Here is a 20783-nt window from a genome sequence, read left to right as displayed (position 1 = left end):
TCCCAAGTCCCTCCCCAGCTATCTTGGAGCTCCTTTAGGCACTGGCAGGGGCTCGGAGGTCTCCCTGGAGCCTTCTCTTCCCCAGGCTGAACACCCCCAGCTCTACTCTCAGAGCTCCAGAGAAGAGGTTCTTCAGCCCTTGGAGCATCTTTGTGGCCTTTTATAGAGAAAAGTATGGAGTTTCTAAGTATGGACCAACCCCTTCACGTAACACTTCACTTTCCTTGCCAGCACTCCCGTGCATCCCTCAGTAAACTCTGTGATTCCATCCTCCTCTTCAGTGGAGCTACAATTCCTCTTGTCTGGTGCTGTGGAGCTGAATCCAAGTGAGTGAGCTCCAGTGCCAAGGAGCCACAGCCACAGCTCCAGTGAGCTCACAGCTGGGCACTAAGCAGCAGCCAAGATTCCCAGCGCAAACTCTGCATCTCCTGCCTTCTCTGCGTTCAAGTCATGAAATTACCAGTCACACATTTTTATGCAATTTAATATCTTTTCTCTGGCTTCATTTTCTCTTCTGTTATTAAAAAAGCCAAGGAAAAGCTCTCCTGGGCATGAATGAGGGTTTCTGTAATAGGTTGCAATGGCTCTATCAAAGCCTTTGTGCTCTGCCTTGTGAAGATCTATTTAATCAATGGTTTTAAAAGACCTTATTTGTGCTAAGTGATTTTTCTTTCTTAGACCGCAGCAAGAATCTCCTACTCTTGTGCAGACGGAATGCAGCCAGTCCAGCTATTCTGGGCCTGAATGGCACTATTGAACCAGCTTTGTACTGGGAAGAGGTTCAAGTACCAGAGATGCTATTCAGATGATTATGGAGCTGCTGCAAGAGTTGAGGAAGGAGCACTGCAGGATGCTGCTGCTGTGATCAAGTACCAGGGTTGATTAACTGATCTATTACACTCCAGTCAATGAGGAGCTCAATTATGTTCTCTTGTATTTCCTACACCACAGACCTCCTGGAAAAGTTGTTTGGGTCACAGAATCAGAGAATATTCAGAGCTGAAAAGGACCCACAAGGATCATTGGGTCCAGCTCTTGGCCCTGCACAACACAGCCCCAAGAATCACACCATGAGCCTGTGATTTAGGAGTTAGGTCAACTTTTGATGTATTGGAGGCACCCAGAAGGTTTCAGCCCCTGCTGCCATAGAGAGCTTTGCTCTGGCAGCCTTTACTGCCTGGCTCAGAGCAGTGTGTAGTTGAGATGGCATTGCTGCCTCTCTGCCACTACTGGGACAGTGTGAGGCAGAGTCACAGGGGGATGAGATCCATCAGTGTGTCCATGGTGATGTTCTCCTGCTGTCTCAGTGGTCAGTGGCTTTTTGCTTCCACCTCATCCAAGGAAATGAGAAGTGATGGGAGTTCATTGTGGCTTTACTCACTGAGACAGGTAGAATCCGTGAGTATAAATTTAGACAGAATTTTGGTCTGTGGCTGGTTAATACGTGTGCAGAAATGTTGATGTTTTTAGGTTGAATCATGGAGAACATTTCTGATAACAGCAAAGTTTAAAGCCATCAAAAAGCCAGAGAAAGTTATGTGGAGACCTCAGAGCACCTTCCAGGATCTGAAGGGGCTCCAGGGAAGCTGCAGAGGGACTCTGTGTTAGGAGCTGCAGTGACAGGACAAGGGGGAATAGGGAGAAATTGAAAGAGGGAAATTTAGATTAGATATCAGGAAGAAGCTTTCCCTGTGAGGGTGGTGAGACACTGGCACAGGTTGCCCAGGGAGGCTGTGGCTGCCCCAGCCCTGGCAGTGTTCAAAGCCAGGTTGGCTAAAGCCTTGAGCAACCTGTTCTGGTGGGAGGTGTCCCTGCCCCAGGGCAGGGGGTTGGGGCTGGATCATCTCTAAGGTCCACTCCAACCTCTTAACTGCTATGATGCTATGAACTTCTTTCAATGGAAGATGACAGAGTGCTGGAATAGCTGCCCAGGGAGGGTGTGGAGTGTCCCTCTCTGGAAACATCCAAACCTACCTGGACAGGGTGTTTAACCCTTTGCTTGCAGCAAAGCTGCCTGTGCTGTATCCCCATTATAGATGTACAGATAAATGTAGAGATGACAATTAGAGATGTATAATTTCAGTTGGACAGATGGATTTTAATTAGCCTGTTTGAGCTGTGATTAAATCCCAGTGGGAGACTGGAAGGAGACTTAGTTCCAGCCCACCCCCTCCCACCCCACCTCAGACCTCTTGTCTTCTCCAGCCCAAGCCAAGATGCAGTTTCTGAAACTTTTCCCTTCTGGACTTTAGTGAATTCCAGCAGAAATCCATCTCCTTCTGTCCTTCATGAAAGAGCTCAGGCCAGCCCTGAGTTTTCATGTTAGGAAACCTTCCTGCAAATGTGTTATGTTCTTGGGACTGGCTGATGGCCAAGAAGCCAATCAGTCCCAGGGCCAGGGCCGAGTGCTCTCTGTCTGCCAGCCCTGGGCAGTGTCTGGGAACGCTCAAGATGACAGAGCCATGGTGAGAGCTAACAGAGAGTATTCTCTCAATATCACTCAGCCAGAATAAAATGTGACATGCTATATTAGGCCCCTGGTGTCACCCAGTAGAACATCTGACCGAGGGGAACATCAAATGCCATGCAGATAGCAAGGGCCTGATGGCAAGTCATGTGAAGAGCAAGTGAGATGGCTGTGTGGCAGGAGGGGCAACAGGGAACAAAGCCCTAAGGTCAAGCCCTTCTGTGCTGAGCAGTCAGCCCTAAACTAGTGGTGAGTTTTGCCTTCTGCCAAGGTCCTGCTTTAATTGGGCAAGGGAGACTATGCAGTGGGTTCAGTGACATGGAGCAGAGTGGAAAACAGAGTGTGCCAGGCTGGGAATTATGCAGAAGTCATCATGCTTAGGTGCAAAGATTTATTAGTGGTTGGAAGACATATTATTTATGAGCATAGTATCAGAGTGTGTTATAGTGGTGAGTTTTGCCTTCTGCCAAGGTCCTGCTTTAATTGGGCAAGGGAGACTATGCAGTGGGTTCAGTGACATGGAGCAGAGTGGAAAACAGAGTGTGCCAGGCTGGGAATTATGCAGAAGTCATCATGCTTAGGTGCAAAGATTTATTAGTGGTTGGAAGACATATTATTTATGAGCATAGTATCAGAGTGTGTTAATGGGGTTGGAATGGAGCTTAGAGATCATGAGTCCCTGCCCCGGGCAGGGACACCTCCCACCAGGTTGCTAAAGTCAAGGCTTGATCCAGCCTGCCAGGGTTGAGGCAGCCACAGCCTCCCTGGCCAACCTGTGCCAGTGTCTCACCACCCTCACAGGGAAAGCTTCTTCCTAATATCTAACCTAAATTTCCTTCTTTCAGTTTCTCCTCATTACTCCTTGTTCTGTCACTGCAGTTCCTAACACAGAGTCCCTCTGGAGCTTCCCTAGAGCCCCTTCAGATCCTGGTAGGTTGCTATGAGGTCTACACAAAACCTTCTCTTCTCCAGGCTGAGAACTTTCTCAGTCTGTCAAGTTCTTTCTCATGTTGAGGTGGAACTTGTTGTTTAGTTTACGGCCATTACTTCTTGTCCTGTCACTGAGCATCACTGAACAGAGTTTGGGACTCTTTACTTAGAATCACAAAATCATCACGGTTGGAAGGAGACACTAAGGAGGTCATCAAGGAGACTCTAAGGTCATTGAGTCCAACCATTAACCTGTCACTGCTGTAACCCCTAAACCCTAAACCAAATCCTCCAGCACCACATCCAGACACCTCTTAAACCCCTCCAGGGATGGTGCCTCCACCCCCTCCCTGGGCAACCTATTCCAGTGCCTGACCTTCAGCAGCTCCTCACTAGTTTCAGGTGTTCTCAGAAGATCCTCACCAGCTTCAGATGTTTTCTCTCCTGTGTTCCATCCATGAAACCAAGCATTTCCTCCTCCCCTTGGGACTGACCTATCAGTGCCTTCTCTCTGCAGGTTTTGCCACACCAAATGTTTGCACACAATGAGTCAATATTTCTTAAATGGCTCCATTTTGGCCATTGATTCCCTCTGCCCATACATTCTTTGTTAGCTCAGGTCAAGCCTTTATCAATGCACTCAAATAATCCCCAGGATGTCTCAATTGTGTTAGCTCCAGAGTGAAGCCTTTGCTGCCATGAATTGAAGCTTTAACTGCAATCACTTATAAAGATTTTGTGCCAGGCCTACACATTTGTGCTTATTCACACTGAAAACTTCACCTTCTGTGTTATTAAATGATAATCAGTTTTGGCAAGTGCTTTGCTCAGATTTATTCCCAATCTCCAAGTCACTGTTTCTGTGTTGTATTGTTTGATGGTTCTGGACTTGATCACTTATAGCTGCAATTCAGATATTGATAGTTTGGGGCTGAATTTTGCACAGGGCTCCCAAATCTCTCTTTCTTTTGAACAGCGCAGCTTTATGGTTTGGAGTAAGTGACTTCAAAACAGTCATTTCAGCAAGTGTTTTTCCAACATGAAACAGAGCTTCTAAGGGATCCCTAATTAAGGAAGATCAAAATGAGCCCTGGAGCAGGTCTTGGGATGAATTGCAGGTCTAGAGAACAGAACAGTGTTATTAAATGATATTTTGGGTGCCAACAGTGCACTATCTGCTCTCACATCAGAGGACTCATTCCTCCCCAAGAGGTTTTTAGAAGCACAGCACAGAGGAGCTGGTTGAGGTGAGGTGTGTGAGGAGGCTGCAGGAGCCTTTCCAAAGGGTTTCATGGCACGATGATCACCTGAGGTAGGGCTCCAGCGAGGAGGTAATTTGGCAGTGAGATGTTGCAAGCACAAACATGCTGTAGAGGAGTCACAAGATGGTTGTGAAACTGTGTGTAGAGGAAGTGGCAAACTGGGAGTTTCAGCTGCAGGATGGGAGCCAGGGATGGAGCAGAGATTCCTGTGCTGTGTCGGTGACACTGGGTGAACTGGGATGGTGTCAGTCCAGGCTCCAAGCAAGGGGATGGCCTATGTGGGCACACATCAGGGTTTGGAAGACTTATTTTGGCTGGAGAAGCAAGCTGGAAGGATGCTGGGAAGGTTCAAAGGGAAGCAAAACAGATAATGGATATCATGTGTAGTGGGTGATAGCGTTTGCCTCCATCTGGAACTGTGCTGTGCTCAATACCTGGAAGGTTTGCAAGGACCAGAATCTGGGGCCTTGTATTTACTGCATGATCTCATCATTTGGCGTAAACTGCATGAAATATGCTGCAAGACTTTTGACCTGCCTGGATTTTTTGTCCACAATCACTCCTATAGAAAGTTTTCTTGCTGTTCACCATCTCGGTCTTCTCTCCGTGTTGTGGAAGGTTTTCTTTCTGCTAAATCCAGTTTGCTGTCCTGAACGATTAAATCTTTTTGCAGAGCATGGGATTTAATAGCAGAAAATAGACATCTGTGGTTTAACTTCACCCTCTTTTCCCCCCTTTTTGTTTTCCAACAGCCTAAGGAGGAAGGGAGGGAGTGTGGGCAGGCAGAGCGTGTCCCTGCTGTTCCCTGCTGAGGCTGCACTCAGGGGTCCCTTCCAGCTCACTGGTGTTAGGAAAAATGCAAATTTATGGAAATTCTAGATGGTACATGCTTGTGGATGGTACACTCTGTATTCTCTGCCTTTGCCTGTGCCTCAGCTGAGCTGTGATAGCAGCAGTGAGGGCAGAGGCCATGTCGGAGGTGTCTCATTTGGGGTGGTGCAATGGGCTTTTGATTTTAATTAGATCATGGAATCCCAGACTAGGCTGAGTTGGGAGGGACCTTAAAGCTCATCTTGTTCCAAGGGACACCTTCCACCAGCTCAGGTTGCTCCAAGCCCCATCCAACCTGGCCTGGAACACTCCCAGGGATGGAGCAGCCACAGCTTCTCTAGGCAACCTGTGCCAGTGTCTCTAGTACTACCCTCACGGGGATGAATTTCTTCCCAATATCCCATCTATTTCTTCCCTCTGGCAGTGGGAAACTATTCCCTGTGTCCTGTCCCTCCATCCCAAGTCCCTCTGCAGCTCTCTTGGAGCCCCTTTAGGCACTGGCAGGGGCTCTAAGGTCTCCCTGGAGCAATGCTGTAGTGAATTATGCTATTAAACCCACCAGCAATAACACAAAGTTGCTGTTTACCCCCATCACTCCCACAGCAAAGCTGTTCAGTGATCTGTCTGCTCTAGAGGCAAATAAATTTCCCCCTGTTTTCCAGCCTCAGTTTATCCATGTCTGTTTTATACCCATTTTTCTTAGGGCTTTAGCTTCAAGATATCATCTCCTCTGTTGGTCTTTGCCCTTGGCCAGGGCATCACCCTCAATGTGGGGAGCAGCAGGTGCCATTCCCAACCATCCCTTCAGTCCATCCCTCAGACAGAGCAAATGCATGATTTTCTGCCAAAAGGCCATGTTCTTCCATCCTTAATGTTTTGTCCTCAAATAGGACCAGTTGGCAGATGCTGATGTTTTGGATGAAGTGACTTTTGCATTGAACTTCTGCTGGGCCTGAAATGATCAATAAGAACTATAAAAACAATTGCCCTTGCAATCACATCAGTGTGCTCTGACATTTGCTATGCAGTGTCCTTTCCCATGGATATAAAAGATGAAGAGTGCAGACATTTGGAAGATGTGAAGCAAGGAAAATTTTTGCTGCAATGTACCCAACTGGGTTAATTATTTTTAGGAGAGCAGAATCTCTGAAGGATTTAATGATCTCAGTACCATCTTAGGACATTTCACTGTTGTTTTGCTGACAGGCCACACAGATCCCAATTAGGGAGATAAACCCCCAAACCAGGACAAATAATTATTTTATGAATCAAGTGGGTGCATTTCTGAGCGCAGCAGCTTTCCCTGCACCCAGGGCTGGACTTTTGGGTGCAGTAGATGGGTTGAGGGAGTTGAAGACACTAGTGGAGAAAGTCTGTAAATCTGCCTCAGGGGCTGTCTGTCCTCCCTGTTCAGCTCAGGTAAGATGGAAAACTCCGTGACTCTAAGTTGTTAAAATGGTTGTCACTTTATTGCTGCCTCAGGCCTGTTTGACAGCAGATGAGAAGAGCTCAGGGATGTGCAGCAGAATGGAGCCATGGCAGTGCAAAGTGCCTCACTCTGAGCTTCCCAGCCTGCTTGGAAAGGCAAAAGTGCCTCTTGGAGTTGTGCCAGGAGATCCTCTTTTTACGGGCAGGATGAAATAAAGCATGAGTCTGGCTGAGAGCCTCCTGCTGCTCTGGTTCCATACAGATCCAGGAATGCTTTCCTACATGCTGGAAGCAGAGGCTGGTTGCTGTGCAGGACCCTTGAGGCTGTGCTGCCTCTGCCATCAGTGCACCGTGTGCTTTGGGAGGAGAAGTAAGTGCACATTGCACTTAAGAGGTGTATGAGATACTTGAAAATGTGGACTATGTCCACTGATATGTGAGGTAAAAGATGCTATATGGGACTATAATTCCACTTCTGTTGCCGGTAATACTCTGGTGGGGACTAGGTGAGGCTGAACCTTTTGTCCCCACTTGCTGGGTGGTTCTGGGCAGGGAGTGAGACTTGTCCTAGGCAGAAGGACATCTTATTAGGTGTCCTGGAGCCCCACCAGAAGGCACCAGGCTCAGTTGCTGCCCCCGGGTCCAGGCGACTACAGGCAGCTTCCTCAATGGGAGGCAACATCCCTGTGCTGTGGATTGGGAGTCTGTGGAATGTTATAGGGTTTAGCTTAAGCTGTAAAAGCTGAACTGACACTGAACAGAGCCGAACAGCCAGGCCAGACTGGGATAAACACTGCCCTGTAGCTTTATTGTAAACGTCTGTGCTGCAGGACAGCAGAGTTTCATGGAGCAGGTGATGCAAAAATCCAGAGTGTCTGCTGTGGAGCACAGTACTGGCCCCATGACGCCTGTACCACTGGCCACAAGCATGTGTCTGCCAGTCCAGCACTCTTCCAGCAAGAGAAAGGTGGCAGTTGTCCCCTTGGTGAGACCCAGCTGAGTCCTTCAGTGCAGTCCATGTGCTGGAGATTTGGTCCTGCTGTGCTGTGGGTGGGTGGAGGGTGCTGGGCAGAAACACCCAGAAGGTGAGAAGAGCCATGGAATTGTTGCACAGAGAGAGTTGTCATAGAATCCTGGAATGGTTTGGGTTGGAAGGACCTTAAAGCTCATCCTGTTCCACCCCCTGTCGTGGGCAGGGATGCCTTCCACTAGCCCAGCTTGCTCCAAGCCCCATCCAACCTGGCCTGGAACACTTCCAGGGATGGGACAACCACAACTTCTTTGGGCAACCTGTGCCAGTAATGCCTTGTTAATACCTTGGCTAGTAGGAAGTAAATCAGCTATTCCACCACTTGTTAGCTGGAATATTTTCAGGAGGAAAAAGCCGTTAAGGAGTGGCATTGCTGCTAGGAGTGATCAGACTCACATCCATCTGTTTCCATGCTCTGGAAGTAAAAATAGAGGGGGGGTCTCTGGTGTGTTTGACTGTGCCTTGCATTTTCCAGACATGACTGGCAGTGAACCATATGAGGAGGATAAAATAGCCCAGGATGTACATTTGGAAAAGTAACAACTGGCTTATAGAATTCAGGATTTCTTCTCTGGGGGACTTAAACAGCCTCATGGTGTTACAGGATAAAGTCAAGCTACTTATCTATAGTAAACATGAAAAGGATTATATTATTTGGAACTCTTCCTGCTAAAAAAAAAGAATTCAAACTTGTTTTTACCTCCCTTTGTACTTTTCCAACCATCTCCCAGAGGCTGCTCCAACATGGCACAAGGCTTCAGCTGCCACTACAGTTGTACCCCTTGAACAGGAGAGCTGTTAGGGACCGTAAAACATAGAACCCCAGACAGGTTTGGCTGGGAAGGACCTTAAAGCCCATCTCATTCCACCCCTTGCCAATGGGAACATCTTCCACTAGCCCAGGTTGCTCAAAGCCCTGTCCACCCTGGCCTTGACGCTTCTCTATTCAGAGATTACAAAGTCGAGTAAACACATATTTTTGCTTTATGGTACATGCAGAGTCTTAATTACATGTTTAGCAGCAGATGACAGGTTATGTTACAAACACTTCAGTAAGTGCTGTTGGTGTTCTGTGCCAGGCAGCTGGGATATGTGGAGCTGGGGAGGGGCTGGGTGTCTGGGACTTCAGGCTCTGGAGATCACAGAATCATGGAATCCCAGTCTGGTGTGGGTTGGGAGGGACCATAAAGATCATTTCGTTCCACTCCCCTGCCATGGGCCACTAGCCCAGCTTGCTCCCAGCCTTGTCCAACCTGGGCCTGGAACACTCCCAGGGATGAAGCAGGGACAGCTACTCTGAGCAACCTGTGCCAGTGCCTCAGCACCCTCACAGGGAAGAATTCCTTCCCAATATCCCATCTATCCCTGCCCTCTGGCAGTGGGAAACCATTCCCTGTGTCCTGTCCCTCCATGCTCTTGTCCCAAGTCCCTTTGCAGCTATCTTGGAGTCCCTTTAGGCACTGGAATGGGCTCTCAGGTCTCCCTGTGGTGCTTCTCTTCTCCAGGCTGAACATCCCCAGCTCTCTGTCTCCATGGCAGAGGTTCTCCAGCCCGTGGAGCATCTCCATGGACTCCTCTGGACTCACTCCAGCAGCTCCACATCCTCCTGTTGTTGGTGCCCCAGAGCCAGAGGCAGCACTGCAGTCGAGGTCTCACCTGGCTATAAAGAGTTAGGAGCCACATGAGGGACAACCAGGCAGAGGGATTTGAACAGTTTCGAGAGGTTCGTGAACACAACAGGATTTTCCCCTTGGTGGGAGGAGGTCAGGAGGGATAGAAGGTCACTAACACCTACAGTGCTGTGACCAGTCAGCCCCAGGAAGCCTCATGCCCATAGCAGAGCTGTGAATCAGCTGGCACTCTACTGGGCTCTGGTGTGCCCATGGTGTGTCTGTTCCGTTAAGTGCTGAAGCACAGATATTTCCACATGGAAGGTTATGTCAAAAAAACAACGAACTGTTCTGATAATGGGCAACAGGTGCACGGTGTTGGATAGCAGGGAAAGGTAGTCATGTCTGCACAGGTCTGGCATGTAAGCAACAGCATTTCCCATTGCTAATCGTGTTAAGAATCCAGCTGGATGTCTTGGGCTCCAATGTTTATGAGAGGATCTTGATAATCAGTAGAGTCTGCCCAATCCTCTGGAAAAAAGCTCTGTTTTGGAACCATATTTGATACCATCATAATGGTGTAGTTAGAAGACTGGGAGTAATGTCCTCAGGAATGAATCTGGGAAGGCAAAGCAGATGGTGAACCCTCTTGGAGAGTCAGTGCTGTCATCCTCAGGAAAAGTGTAAACTCCTAACATAAACAGCAAAACCTCAAGCCTGCCTGGTCTGATCCGCTCAAATGTGTGTGTGTGTGTTTTGTACTACAGAGCAAACTGGGGCTGTGCAGCTCTCTTGGAAACCATTTGACTTGCAATGACTATTCAAATGACTCTAAATTACATCAAAAGTGTGGCACAATCCTATTTTTCAGTCTTTCTGCCAAATTTTACCACATTCCAAGGCTGCTGGGAGGCAGTGTTAATCCAGGGACTGTGCATTCCCAATGCTGGTGTAGGGTCTCAAGGGAAAGCCATATGAGGAGCAGCTGAGGACATTTGGCTTGTTCAACCAGGAGAAGAGGAGACTGATGGAAGACCTCATGGTGATCTGCAGCTTCCTCATGAGGGACAATGCAGGGACAGCACTGACCTCTGTTCTCTGGTGACCAGTGACAGGACCCAAGGGAACGGCATGGAGCTATGTCAGGGGAGGGTTAGCTTGGATGCTAGGAGCAGGTTCTACCCCCAGAGGGTGTTTGGGCACTGGAACAGCTCCCCAGGGCAGTGGTCACTGCCCCAAGTCTGACAGAGCTCCAACACTCATTGTCCAACATGCAAGGAGTGTTTGGACAATGCTCTCAGGCACAGGGTGAATTGTTGAGGTGTCTTGTGCAGGGCCAAGAGATGGACTTGATGTGTCTCCCTTCCAGCTCAGGATATTCTGTGACTCTGTAACCGCAGTCAGATCTCTCAAGATGATGTTCATCACCTTTTTTTCCCCACAGAGGGTCATAGAATGTCCAGGCTTGGAAGGGACCTCATGATGCTTTCAACCCGAAAGACTGTTAATATATTCATATGTTAATATATTAATATAAGACAGAGCTTATTCGTGACTAATAGAAGCACCAGATTTGCTGCTGTGTGGGGTAATATGGGCGTCTGTGAAAACACACAAACACCTCCATATGTTGGGGTATTCTGTGCAGGGCAGGAGTTGGACTGATGATCCTCGTGGTTGCCTTCCAGCTCAGGATTTTGTATGATTCAGTGATATTGTAGTTGTTACAGTAAAACTGCAGAATTTGGACAGTTGGGGGTTGCTTTTATTCATTTCTTTGTTTCACAGAGTGACTCATGAAAGCTCGTTGTGTTTTACAGTGATCTCTCCCGGCTCACCATTGTGTATCTGCTCCTTACCCTGTCACAGTGACGGGTCCGAGGCCATGGGACCCAGCCGCAGCTGACTCCTGCCACCTGCTGTCTCCTTCCTTCCTCTTCACTTTGTTCCGATCCTGGTTTAAAAAAAATCCAGAGGGATAAAGGAGACGGAGCTGCCCCGCGGCTTGTCCTGTCCTCCCTGCTGAGCACTGCTCTGCAGCCACGCTGCACCTCCTGCTGCTAACACTGCCACCTTCTCTTCTCCACCACCACCGTCTTCCCTCTCATGCCACTGACTAATCAGAGAGCCTGGATGTGGAATTTCTGGAGAGAAATCCAGGGGACAGGCCACTTTCCTTCCCAGCTCTGCAATGCTGAGAGGAGACTGGCTGGGATAATGCCCATCCCATACAGGCCGTAGAATCACTAAGGTTGGAAAAGATCTCCAAGACCAGTGAGTCCAACCCATTTCCTAGCACTGCCACGGCCACCAGTGCCCTATCCACACATCCCTAAGTGCCACATCCACACAGCTTTTAAATCCCCTCAGGGATGGTGATTCCACCCTGGGCAGCTGTTCCAACACTGCTGTCACCTTTCCTCCTGTGGACCCAGTTTTTTGGCTCTGTGCAAGTAAGCTCAACTCCCTGACACTCTTAGTGGCCACTGAGAAGCGAGAACTGAGCTCTCACTGCAAGTGAGGTGAAGCCTCAAAGTTCCAAACCCAAGAAAATTCATCCTGAACACAGCCCTACTTCACTTGGCTTTGCTGGGGCATGGTCACACATCTGGTATTTATATCAGGTCCAAGTGCCCAGGCAAAGGAGGCCAAACCTGCTGATTTTCAGGATTTATGAAGGGTGTCACTTGCTAAAGTGTCCAGGGTGACTTCAGCCGCAAGTTATAGCAGCCGAGTTATGAAACCATAAGAAAGTGGGTGGATAATGGAAATGGTGACAGAAGGTTTGGGGCTTTTCTTAAAATTTGGAAGCAGCTGTTTAAAGTTCACTGAACTGGTGTCTTGGATGGCTAAAACATGAACTGGGAAGAGACTGGGGCATCCAGCTCACACAACTGCCAAGTCCTCACCAATCTTGCAGGATTTCAAAGTTTTGGTTCCAGAGCAGATGGAGACAGGGCTTGGCTGGAGGGGAATGACATGTTGTAGTGTCTTCAGTCCCTGTTATGCTTGTAAGGCTTGGAGTGAGGTTTGGCAGGTGGAACCCCCTGACTTGTGCACATGGAGTGGGGAGAGCTGCAGAGCTTGGGGATGGTGTTTAGAATCACAGAATCCTGAAATGATTTGGGTTGGGAGGGACCTTAAACCTATTCCACCCCCTGCCATGGGCAGGGACACCTTCCACTAGCCCAAGTTGCTCCAATCCCCATACAGCCTGGTCTGGAACACTTGCAGGGATGGGGCAACCACAGCTTCTCTGGGCACCCTCACAGGGAAGAATTCCTTCCCAATATCCTGTCTAACCCGGCCCTCTTTAACTGCTGCGTGTTCATGCTGAGGGCAACAGGAGCTGTGCTGAGCCAGAGGAAATTCAGGCTGAGGGAAGCCTGAGCAGATGCAGTCAGGGAAGAAACCTTGAGGGTAAATGTTTTATGGTGATGCTGAGTCCTGCTTGATACAAGAGAAATATGCCAGTGAGAGGCTCCAGTAGGTGTATCCTGGTGGCGTCTCCTGTAGCCCTTTGTCTCCTGTGCTGAGCAGATGACATGGTGTGAGCAATGCAGAAGTGACACAGGCAGTGCAAAACCTCTTTTGTCAGCTGTGTGACACCCAGTGTGTGTTCTGTTCCCAGCTTCGATGTGGAGAATGGCCCGTCCCCAGGCCGCAGCCCGCTGGACCCGCAGGCCAGCTCCTCCTCGGGCCTTGTGCTGCACACCACCTTCCCAGGCCACAGCCAGCGCCGAGAGTCCTTCCTCTACAGGTCTGACAGCGACTATGACCTGTCACCAAAGACCATGTCCAGGAACTCTTCTCTCCCAAGTGAACAGTAAGCAGAAACTCAGCTCATGTTGTATATTACAGACACTAAGAGCTTTGCATGGCTGCTGTAAATCCTCAGAGGGGCTTATGGGTGGTGCACTCGTGTTTCATAGCCAGAGCGCCCAAGATACGTGCTGTTACAGTCCACCAAGGCAGATCCAACACCCTTGCCCATCCCATCCTTAAAATAGAATCACAGAATCAGTTAGGGTGGAAGGGACCACAGTGGGTCACCTGGTCCCATCTCCCTGCTCTGAAGAATGGATCTTAAATATCTCCAGGGAGGGAGAATCCACGACCTCTCTGGGCAACCTCTTCAGTGCTCAGTGACTGCACAGAAAAGAAGTTCTTTCTTGCTTTCAGGTGGAACTTCCTGGGAATATTACCTCTTGTTTTATTGGTTTCCACCACTGAGCAGAGTCTGATCATGCTCTTGGCACTTCCTGTTCATGGACTTGAATCCATTAATGAGGTCCCTCTCAGTTGTCTGTTTTTGAGGCTGAACAGCCCCAACTCCCTCAGCCTTTCCTCATCAGTGAGGTGCTCCAGTCCCTTCAGCATGTTCACTGTCCTCCCCTGGACCTGCTCCAGGAGCCCCCTAGGAAAACATTCTCATTTTCTCCATAATTTATCAGAAGAGCTCTGGCCACCAGTGACAGGAGCCAGGGAATGGCCTGAAGTTGTGTCACAGGAGGTTTAGGCTGCATATCAGGAAAAGGTTCTTCCCCCAGAGGGTGTTTGGGCACTGGAACAGCTCCCCAGGGCAGTGGTCACAGCTCCAAGCCTGATAGAGCTCCAGGAGCGTTTGATCAATGCTCTCAGGCACAGGGTGGGATTCTCAGGGATGTCCTGTGCCAGGCCAGTAGTTGGACTGGATGATCCTCAGGGTTCCCTTCCAACTCTGTGATTCTGTGATCCCATTTTCTGTCATGGACTGTTCGCTAGGACTGAGTGGAAAATGAGCCCAGACAGATGACTGAGCTCAAGAAGATCAATACACACAGAGCCTGGAGCTCAAACCAGTGTCCTGGATTCACAGCCCTTTATTTTAAAAGGTACAGTTAAAAGTTTTAAAGTGACCATTAAGCTATAAAAAAGTGCTCATAAAACAAGCTGAGCTGTTGCAAAAGCTCTGCAAGTTTTATCACGAAATGGAAAGCTAAATATTAGCAAGATCCACAAGAATTCTCTCCTGAAAGAGAATATCCCTGCTGGGAATTAACTTGTAGTAAACATTTACCAAAGCAACCACTCCAAATTATGCAAATACCATATTTTTTGTAAATGATGGGTTTTCACACTTGCTCCATGTTCCCAGCAGTGTGCTGGGGGAGAGAGCTGTGTTGGGGTGGGGGGAGCCCTGTCATTCCCCGCAGTCTCATTCTTGTCTGCAGTCAAAGTGTCCATTCACTGCAAGGATCAAGGCTTTTGGCAGCACTCAGGATCTCCACACCAACTTGATTTTGACATCAGTGTTGAGACAACTTGAATTAAAATGTAGACCTAGCAGCAGATACCCAGGTGAGGACAAGGGGATGTGCTCTGTGGCAGCTACTGGAGTGAGTCCAGAGGAGGCCTTGGAGATGGTCCAAAGGCTGGAGCATCTCTGCTCCAGAGCCAGACTGGGAGAGTTGGGGGTGTTAGGCCTGGAGAAGAGAAGGGTCCAAGGAAATTTTAGAGCCCCTTCAGTGCCTAAAGAGGCTCCAAGAGAGCTGCAGAGTGACTTTGAAGGGATGGGACACAGGGAATGGCTTCCCACTACCAGAGGGGAGGGATAGATGGGCTATTGGCAGGGAATTGTTCCCTGTGAGGGTAGTGAGACACTGGCACAGGTTGCCCAGAGCAGCTGTGGCTGCTCCATCTCTGGGTGTGTTTCAGGTTGGATGGGTTGAAGCAACCTGGGCTAGTGGAAGTTTTCCCTGGGAGGAACTGGATGAGCTTTTAGGCCCTTCCAACCCCAACCCATTCCATGATTTTATAACCCTGCCATCTCTCAGCTAGGTAACTCACACTGCATTTTCCACGCATGCACAAGTACTGCATATATAATACCATACACAAAAAAATCCCCTTTTACTGGTGACAGCAAAATATTTTGCTCAGAACCTGTGCTCAAACCTTCCATGATGGAACCAGCTGGACAAACCCAGTGTCTGCTAACATTAAACACCATCAACAAACGCTAGGAAATTCAGAGATGACCTTTCCCCACACCATTATGGTTCTCTTTTTTTCCACCACTGTGTTAGTGTGAGCCTTAACTTCTGTATTTCGTGGCTTTTATTGCCTGGCATTCCCAACCCGAACACACTATCCCACTGGGTTGTTTTGGATATCCACCATGACCTTTCCATTAGGAACAAGGTTTTACGTGGTGTTAAATAAACTCTGTGTGTTTGTGTGTTCTCGTGGTGTGGGGAAACCCTCTCAGGAAAATGCTCATTCCCTGAGGTGAATAAATGGATACATGAAGATCCATAAATGTGTGCATTTTATACATTTTCTCTGTTTTCCCTCAGGCACGGCGACGACCTGATTGTCACACCGTTCGCCCAGGTGAGTTAGCGCCGTGTTGGGCTCGGGAATGGTTTTAAAGCCCTAAAGCTTTAAAACCTTTAAACCTAAAGCTTTAAAATGAGGTGACGCCTGCGTTTTTGTGCCCCTCGCAGGTGCTGGCCAGCCTGAGAAGCGTGAGGAACAACTTCACACTGCTCACCAATCTACACGGCGCCTCCAACAAGTAAGCATGGGGTTTTAATTTGCTTTTCACACGGAGGGGGCCGGGCAGTGGGGGGGGTGACAGGGAGCGGCGGCCATGGTCCCTGCTCCATCCCTGTTCATTCCCTGCCCGGTCCCTGCACCATCCCTGCCCGGTTTCTGCTCGGTCCCTGCTCCATCCTTGCCCGGGCCCTGCTCCATCCCTGTTCCATCCCTGCCCAGTCCCTGCTCCATCCCTGCCCGGTTTCTGCTCGGTCCCTGCTCCATCCCTGCCCAGTCCCTGCTCCATCCCTGCCCGGTTCCTGCTCAGTCCCTGCTCCATCCCTGCTCCATCCTTGCCCGGTCCCTGCTCTGTGCCTCAGGGCTGCTCCCCTCCTACCCGGGACGCCAGGGGGCGCCAGAGCCAGCCCGACATCCCCTGTGCCCTCATGGCATCTCCTCAGTGAATCTCTTCATTGCGTCCATCCCCTCATAGCATCCCCTCATTGCATCCCCTCATTGCATCCCCTAGAGTATCTCCTCATGGCATCCCCTATGGTATCCCCTTAGTGCATCCCCTCATGGCATTGCCTCAGTGCTTCCCTCCGTGGCATCCCCTCGGTGCATGCCTTCAGTGCATCCTCTCATAGCATCCCCTCATGACATCCCCTCAGGGCATCCCCTCCTGGCATCTCCTCAGTGCATCCCCTCATGGCATCACCTCATTGCACCCTGTCATGGTATCCCCTCAGTTCATCCCTTCAGTGCATCTCCTCATGATGTCCTCTATAGCATCCCCCATGGCATCCCCTATAGCATCACCTCATGGCATCCCCTCAGTGCGTCCCTTCAGCGCATCCCCACGTGGTATCCCCTATAGTATCCCCTCATGGCATCCCTTATAGCATCCCTTCAGTGCATCCCCTCAGAGCACCCCTCATGGAATCCCCTTATAGCATCCATGGCATGCCCTCAGTGCATCCCCTTGTGGCATACCCTCATGGCATCCTCTTAGCCCCTCACAGCCCTCACTCCCTCCCCAAGGAGTGTGTTTCGGCTTGTGCAATGTGGTATCTAATGTGCACCTCAAATCATGGCTTCAGTTCTGGGTCCCTCAGGACAAGAAAGACATTGAGGGGATGGAGCATGTCCAGGGAAGGAAATGGAGATGGGTAAGGAGCTGGAGCACCAGGAGAGGCTGAGGTAGCTGTGGGCACTCAGCCTGGAGAAAAGGAGGCTCAGGGAAGACCTTCTGCTCTCTCCAGCTCCTGCCAGGAGGTGCAGCCAGGAGGGGTCAGGCTCTGCTCCCAGGGAGCAAGGGACAGGGCAAGAATACACAGCCTCAAGCTGTGCCAGGAGAGATTTAGATTGGATATTAGTAAAAATTCCTACACTGGAAGGTCTGTCCAGCCCTGGCACAGCTGCCCAGGGCAGTGGTGGAGTCACCATCCCTGGAGGGATTTAACAGCCATGTGGATATGGCACTTGGGGACATGGTTAGTGGTGGCCTTGGCAGTGCTGGATTGGACTCAATGATCTTAGAGGTCTCTTCCAACTTAAACAGTTCCATGATCTTCTTCACTTTGCCACCTTGGCTGTCCCAGGCATTCCCTTAGGTGCTCAGCCTGGAGCAGAGGCATAATCACTGTTAGTCAAGCTGGGGCCCTGCCCTGCATTTCCACCACTGTTTCACAAGGGCAAAGGCTCATGGCCAAAGGGCAGATGCCAAGGAGGGAGACCCCAAGCACGAGGTTCTGCGGACAACGAGGACTTCCCTGGCAGGTCAGGCAGCAGCATCCTGCTCGGCTCCAGGGGGGCTGCCTGGAGAACTGGCCGGTTCCCTGCAGCCAGGAATCCCACGTGGCTTCCTGTGGCACTGATTGCTCTGAATGGGGAAGGTAATGCACTCAAGAGGAGGATGTTGATCTTTATACCTGAACAGGAGAAACCAAATAAACTCCTTTTACGCCTCTGTCCGGAACCACCGTTTCCCCTTGGCTATTTATACTGAGCCAGTCATCATCATCCTCTGGCCTGTTCTGCCCCAGGAGAGCTGTTTTGCCTGAAACCAGCATCATTCATTCCTGGCCACGTCGGTTGTGCACCCACCCATCCCATTCATCCCACCCATCCCAGCTGGGACTCACTGGAGCCACTCGCTCCAAGTGTCCCTCTGGCTCCAGGAGCAAAGGATGGTGTACAATAATACATTCCAGTGGGACACCACAGTGTTGCTTCACTGCTGTAGGTGTGAGTGCCATCACCTCTGTGCCCACCATGGGCTCTGCTTTCTCCCTTCCAGTGGAATCTGGTCAGGGACTGGAATATTGCCCAGGGAGGTGGTGGAGTCACCATCCCTGGAGGTGTTTAAGAGGTGTCTTGATCTGACACTGTACGATATGGTTTAGGGTTTAGGGGTTACAGCAGTGACAAGTTAATGGTTGGACTGGATGATCTAAGAGGTCTTCTCCAACCTTGTTGGTGCTATGATCTTGTGTTTGACATAAATCCCAGCAATTTATCCCGGAATGAGCTTTTCCTCCTGTTGATTTCCGTTTGGAGATTTTGATGGGAAGGAACTGCCACATTCCAAGCTGGAGGTTAATAGAAAAACAGATGGAATAGACTCCTTTTCTTTTTGAGCTTTGCTTTTCTGAACAGCGCAAACATTTCGGCAGCTCCTAATGAGGAATCTGCAATTCCGGAAGGAAGTGAGGGCATAACCTGTTGGACACACAGGCATCTTAGAGTGTCCTTCTGAAAACATTCCCAGATTTGACTGAGGTATAAAGTCCTTTGCCCCAGCCAAAGTAGAAGTCATTAAATGTTTAAGCCATTATATGCCAAACATCCCAATCCGTGGTGGAATGTGCTTCCAGGCGCTGCGGAGCTTCCCACATGACTCCCAAACAGCTCCACTGGGTTAGAGCTGAACTGCCAGCTCATGCTTTTAGCATATGTCTCATGATATGTGATATTTTACTTCTGCTCTGGGGATCAGGAGGATCTCAGCTTTGCTTTAATCCCTCCTCTCCCCTCGTTTTCCCCTCCTCCTCCTCCACCTCTCCTGGCCCAAGGAATTAAAATGAGGATGCTGTCCCACATATTTGCTGGAAAATATGAATGTTAAGGGCTGGAGGGAAAAAAAAACTTAGCAATCATATTTTTTGGTCTTTAACGTCAGGGTTCTTGAAGCAGTTTCCTGATTGGAAAAGAGGAGGCTATGATTAAAAGAGGAGACTATGATTAACGGGTTTGGAGTGCCTGAGTTTGGCAGCTGCGGCCCAGGACACGGTCAGAGAGCATCCGGTGTCTGCTCCTCTGGCAGGAGGGAAGGAGTGGGAAGCAGGAGTCGTGTACACTTGAGTGGAGTGATGGCTAAGCAGAAGTGCTGTCAAACCCCACATCTCTGGGGCTCTGTTGCCTGCCACAGCAAACAGGATGGGCACGGCCAGGACATAAACAGGAGGACGCAGGGAGCAGTGCCATTCCCGTTCCCGGCTCTGGAGCGGGGAATACCCTACTGAGCAGCAGTTCATCTCTCCCCACCCCCCTTGAAGGCATGTCTGTGCAGCTCAGAGAAGGGTTTGGAGATACCTGGAGCACGTCTCCCCCGATACTGGAAGCTCAGCCTGGTGTCCCCATCGGGGAGTTTCTGTTTTTTAGAGATCTCCAGATTTGGCTTTTCAAAGGCTCAGCAGAGGCAGGTCGGGGCAGATTTATGGACAAGTTGGCATCCAACCTCTGTGCCCTGTGCTGAACCCTTCGAAGAATCCACATCCCAACGGAACAGCCTTGGAAATCCCAGGGGAGCCTGGTGCTAGGAGCAGGCCCTGGAGCCCAGCTGGCAGGTCAGGAGGCCAGGAATGAGGGGTGGGAGCAGGACTGGAGCTGAGTTGCTCACACACAGATCTCACCTGGGCAATGAAGCCTTCCTGGAGCACTTCTGAAGAACCCCCTGGAGCTACAATTGCAGCTGAATTGAGCTGCTCACCTGCTTTGATTTTAGCTTCAAAGGAGAGCTGGCGAATAATGGAGGTTTCAGTTCAGTGGCTGACTCAAAAAATTGGGGTTAGGAGGTTGGCACAGAGAGAATGTGGGGAAATCTGGTTTCAGTTGAAATGGATCCTAAACTTCATAGGGAAGCAGAGACCCAAAGTTTCATTTTTGGTCAGCCTGAGTGTGCAGTCCAAACTGAAGATTTTGGTGTCAACTCTTCTCCTAACCCCTTTAAAGAGTCTCTGGTGATGGTTTCAACTTGCAAAATTAACAGTTTTATTTGGCAAGTCTGACAAGGAACAATGTTGACATTTGGAGACATACTGCACCTTTTTCAGACCCTTTTGGTTTGACCTGAACCATCTTTTCAGATACTTTTTGGTCCTACTCAAATCCAGGCTTTGCTGATGGAATTGTTGCTCCCAGTCACAAAAAATGTCCTTCAGCTGTTTCAGAGCTCACACTAGCGACTGCAGCATCTTCTTATTCAATTCAGGAGCAAGCCAGATGTTAACTGTATGGTTTAAAGACTCTTTTCTCCCCTCACCTGTGGCATTGCCAGGTTGGATGAAGCCTTTTGAGCAAGCTGGTCTAGTGGAGAGGTGTCCCTGCCCAGGGCAGGGCTTTGGGACTAGGTGGTCGCTAAGCTTCATTCCAGTCCGTAAAATTCTATGGTTCTACGATTGCCTTGCAGCAATTTGACATTACTT

The 20783-nt window shown here is 49.6% G+C and overlaps 1 protein-coding gene across 1 annotated transcript in view; it reads left to right on the top strand.

The window, feature by feature from the left end:
- Positions 1-13189: 13189 nt before the first annotated feature.
- LOC103797849 (cAMP-specific 3',5'-cyclic phosphodiesterase 4B-like) overlaps positions 13190-20783 on the top strand; it is a gene marked incomplete at both ends in the record, with an annotated part of 8013 nt that continues 419 nt past the window's right edge. Inside the window, 3 exons of the mRNA XM_009070086.1 lie at positions 13190-13384; positions 15897-15933; positions 16047-16117. Of these exons, the coding sequence (XP_009068334.1) occupies positions 13190-13384; positions 15897-15933; positions 16047-16117 (303 nt within the window). The remainder of the gene's footprint in view (positions 13385-15896; positions 15934-16046; positions 16118-20783) is intronic.

This window comes from Acanthisitta chloris, unplaced genomic scaffold (genome assembly GCF_000695815.1).
Source record: "Acanthisitta chloris isolate BGI_N310 unplaced genomic scaffold, ASM69581v1 scaffold9542, whole genome shotgun sequence".
Taxonomy (NCBI): domain Eukaryota; kingdom Metazoa; phylum Chordata; class Aves; order Passeriformes; family Acanthisittidae; genus Acanthisitta; species Acanthisitta chloris.
Note: the sequence above shows the minus strand (reverse complement) of the source record. Positions and strands in the feature narration are given on the sequence as shown.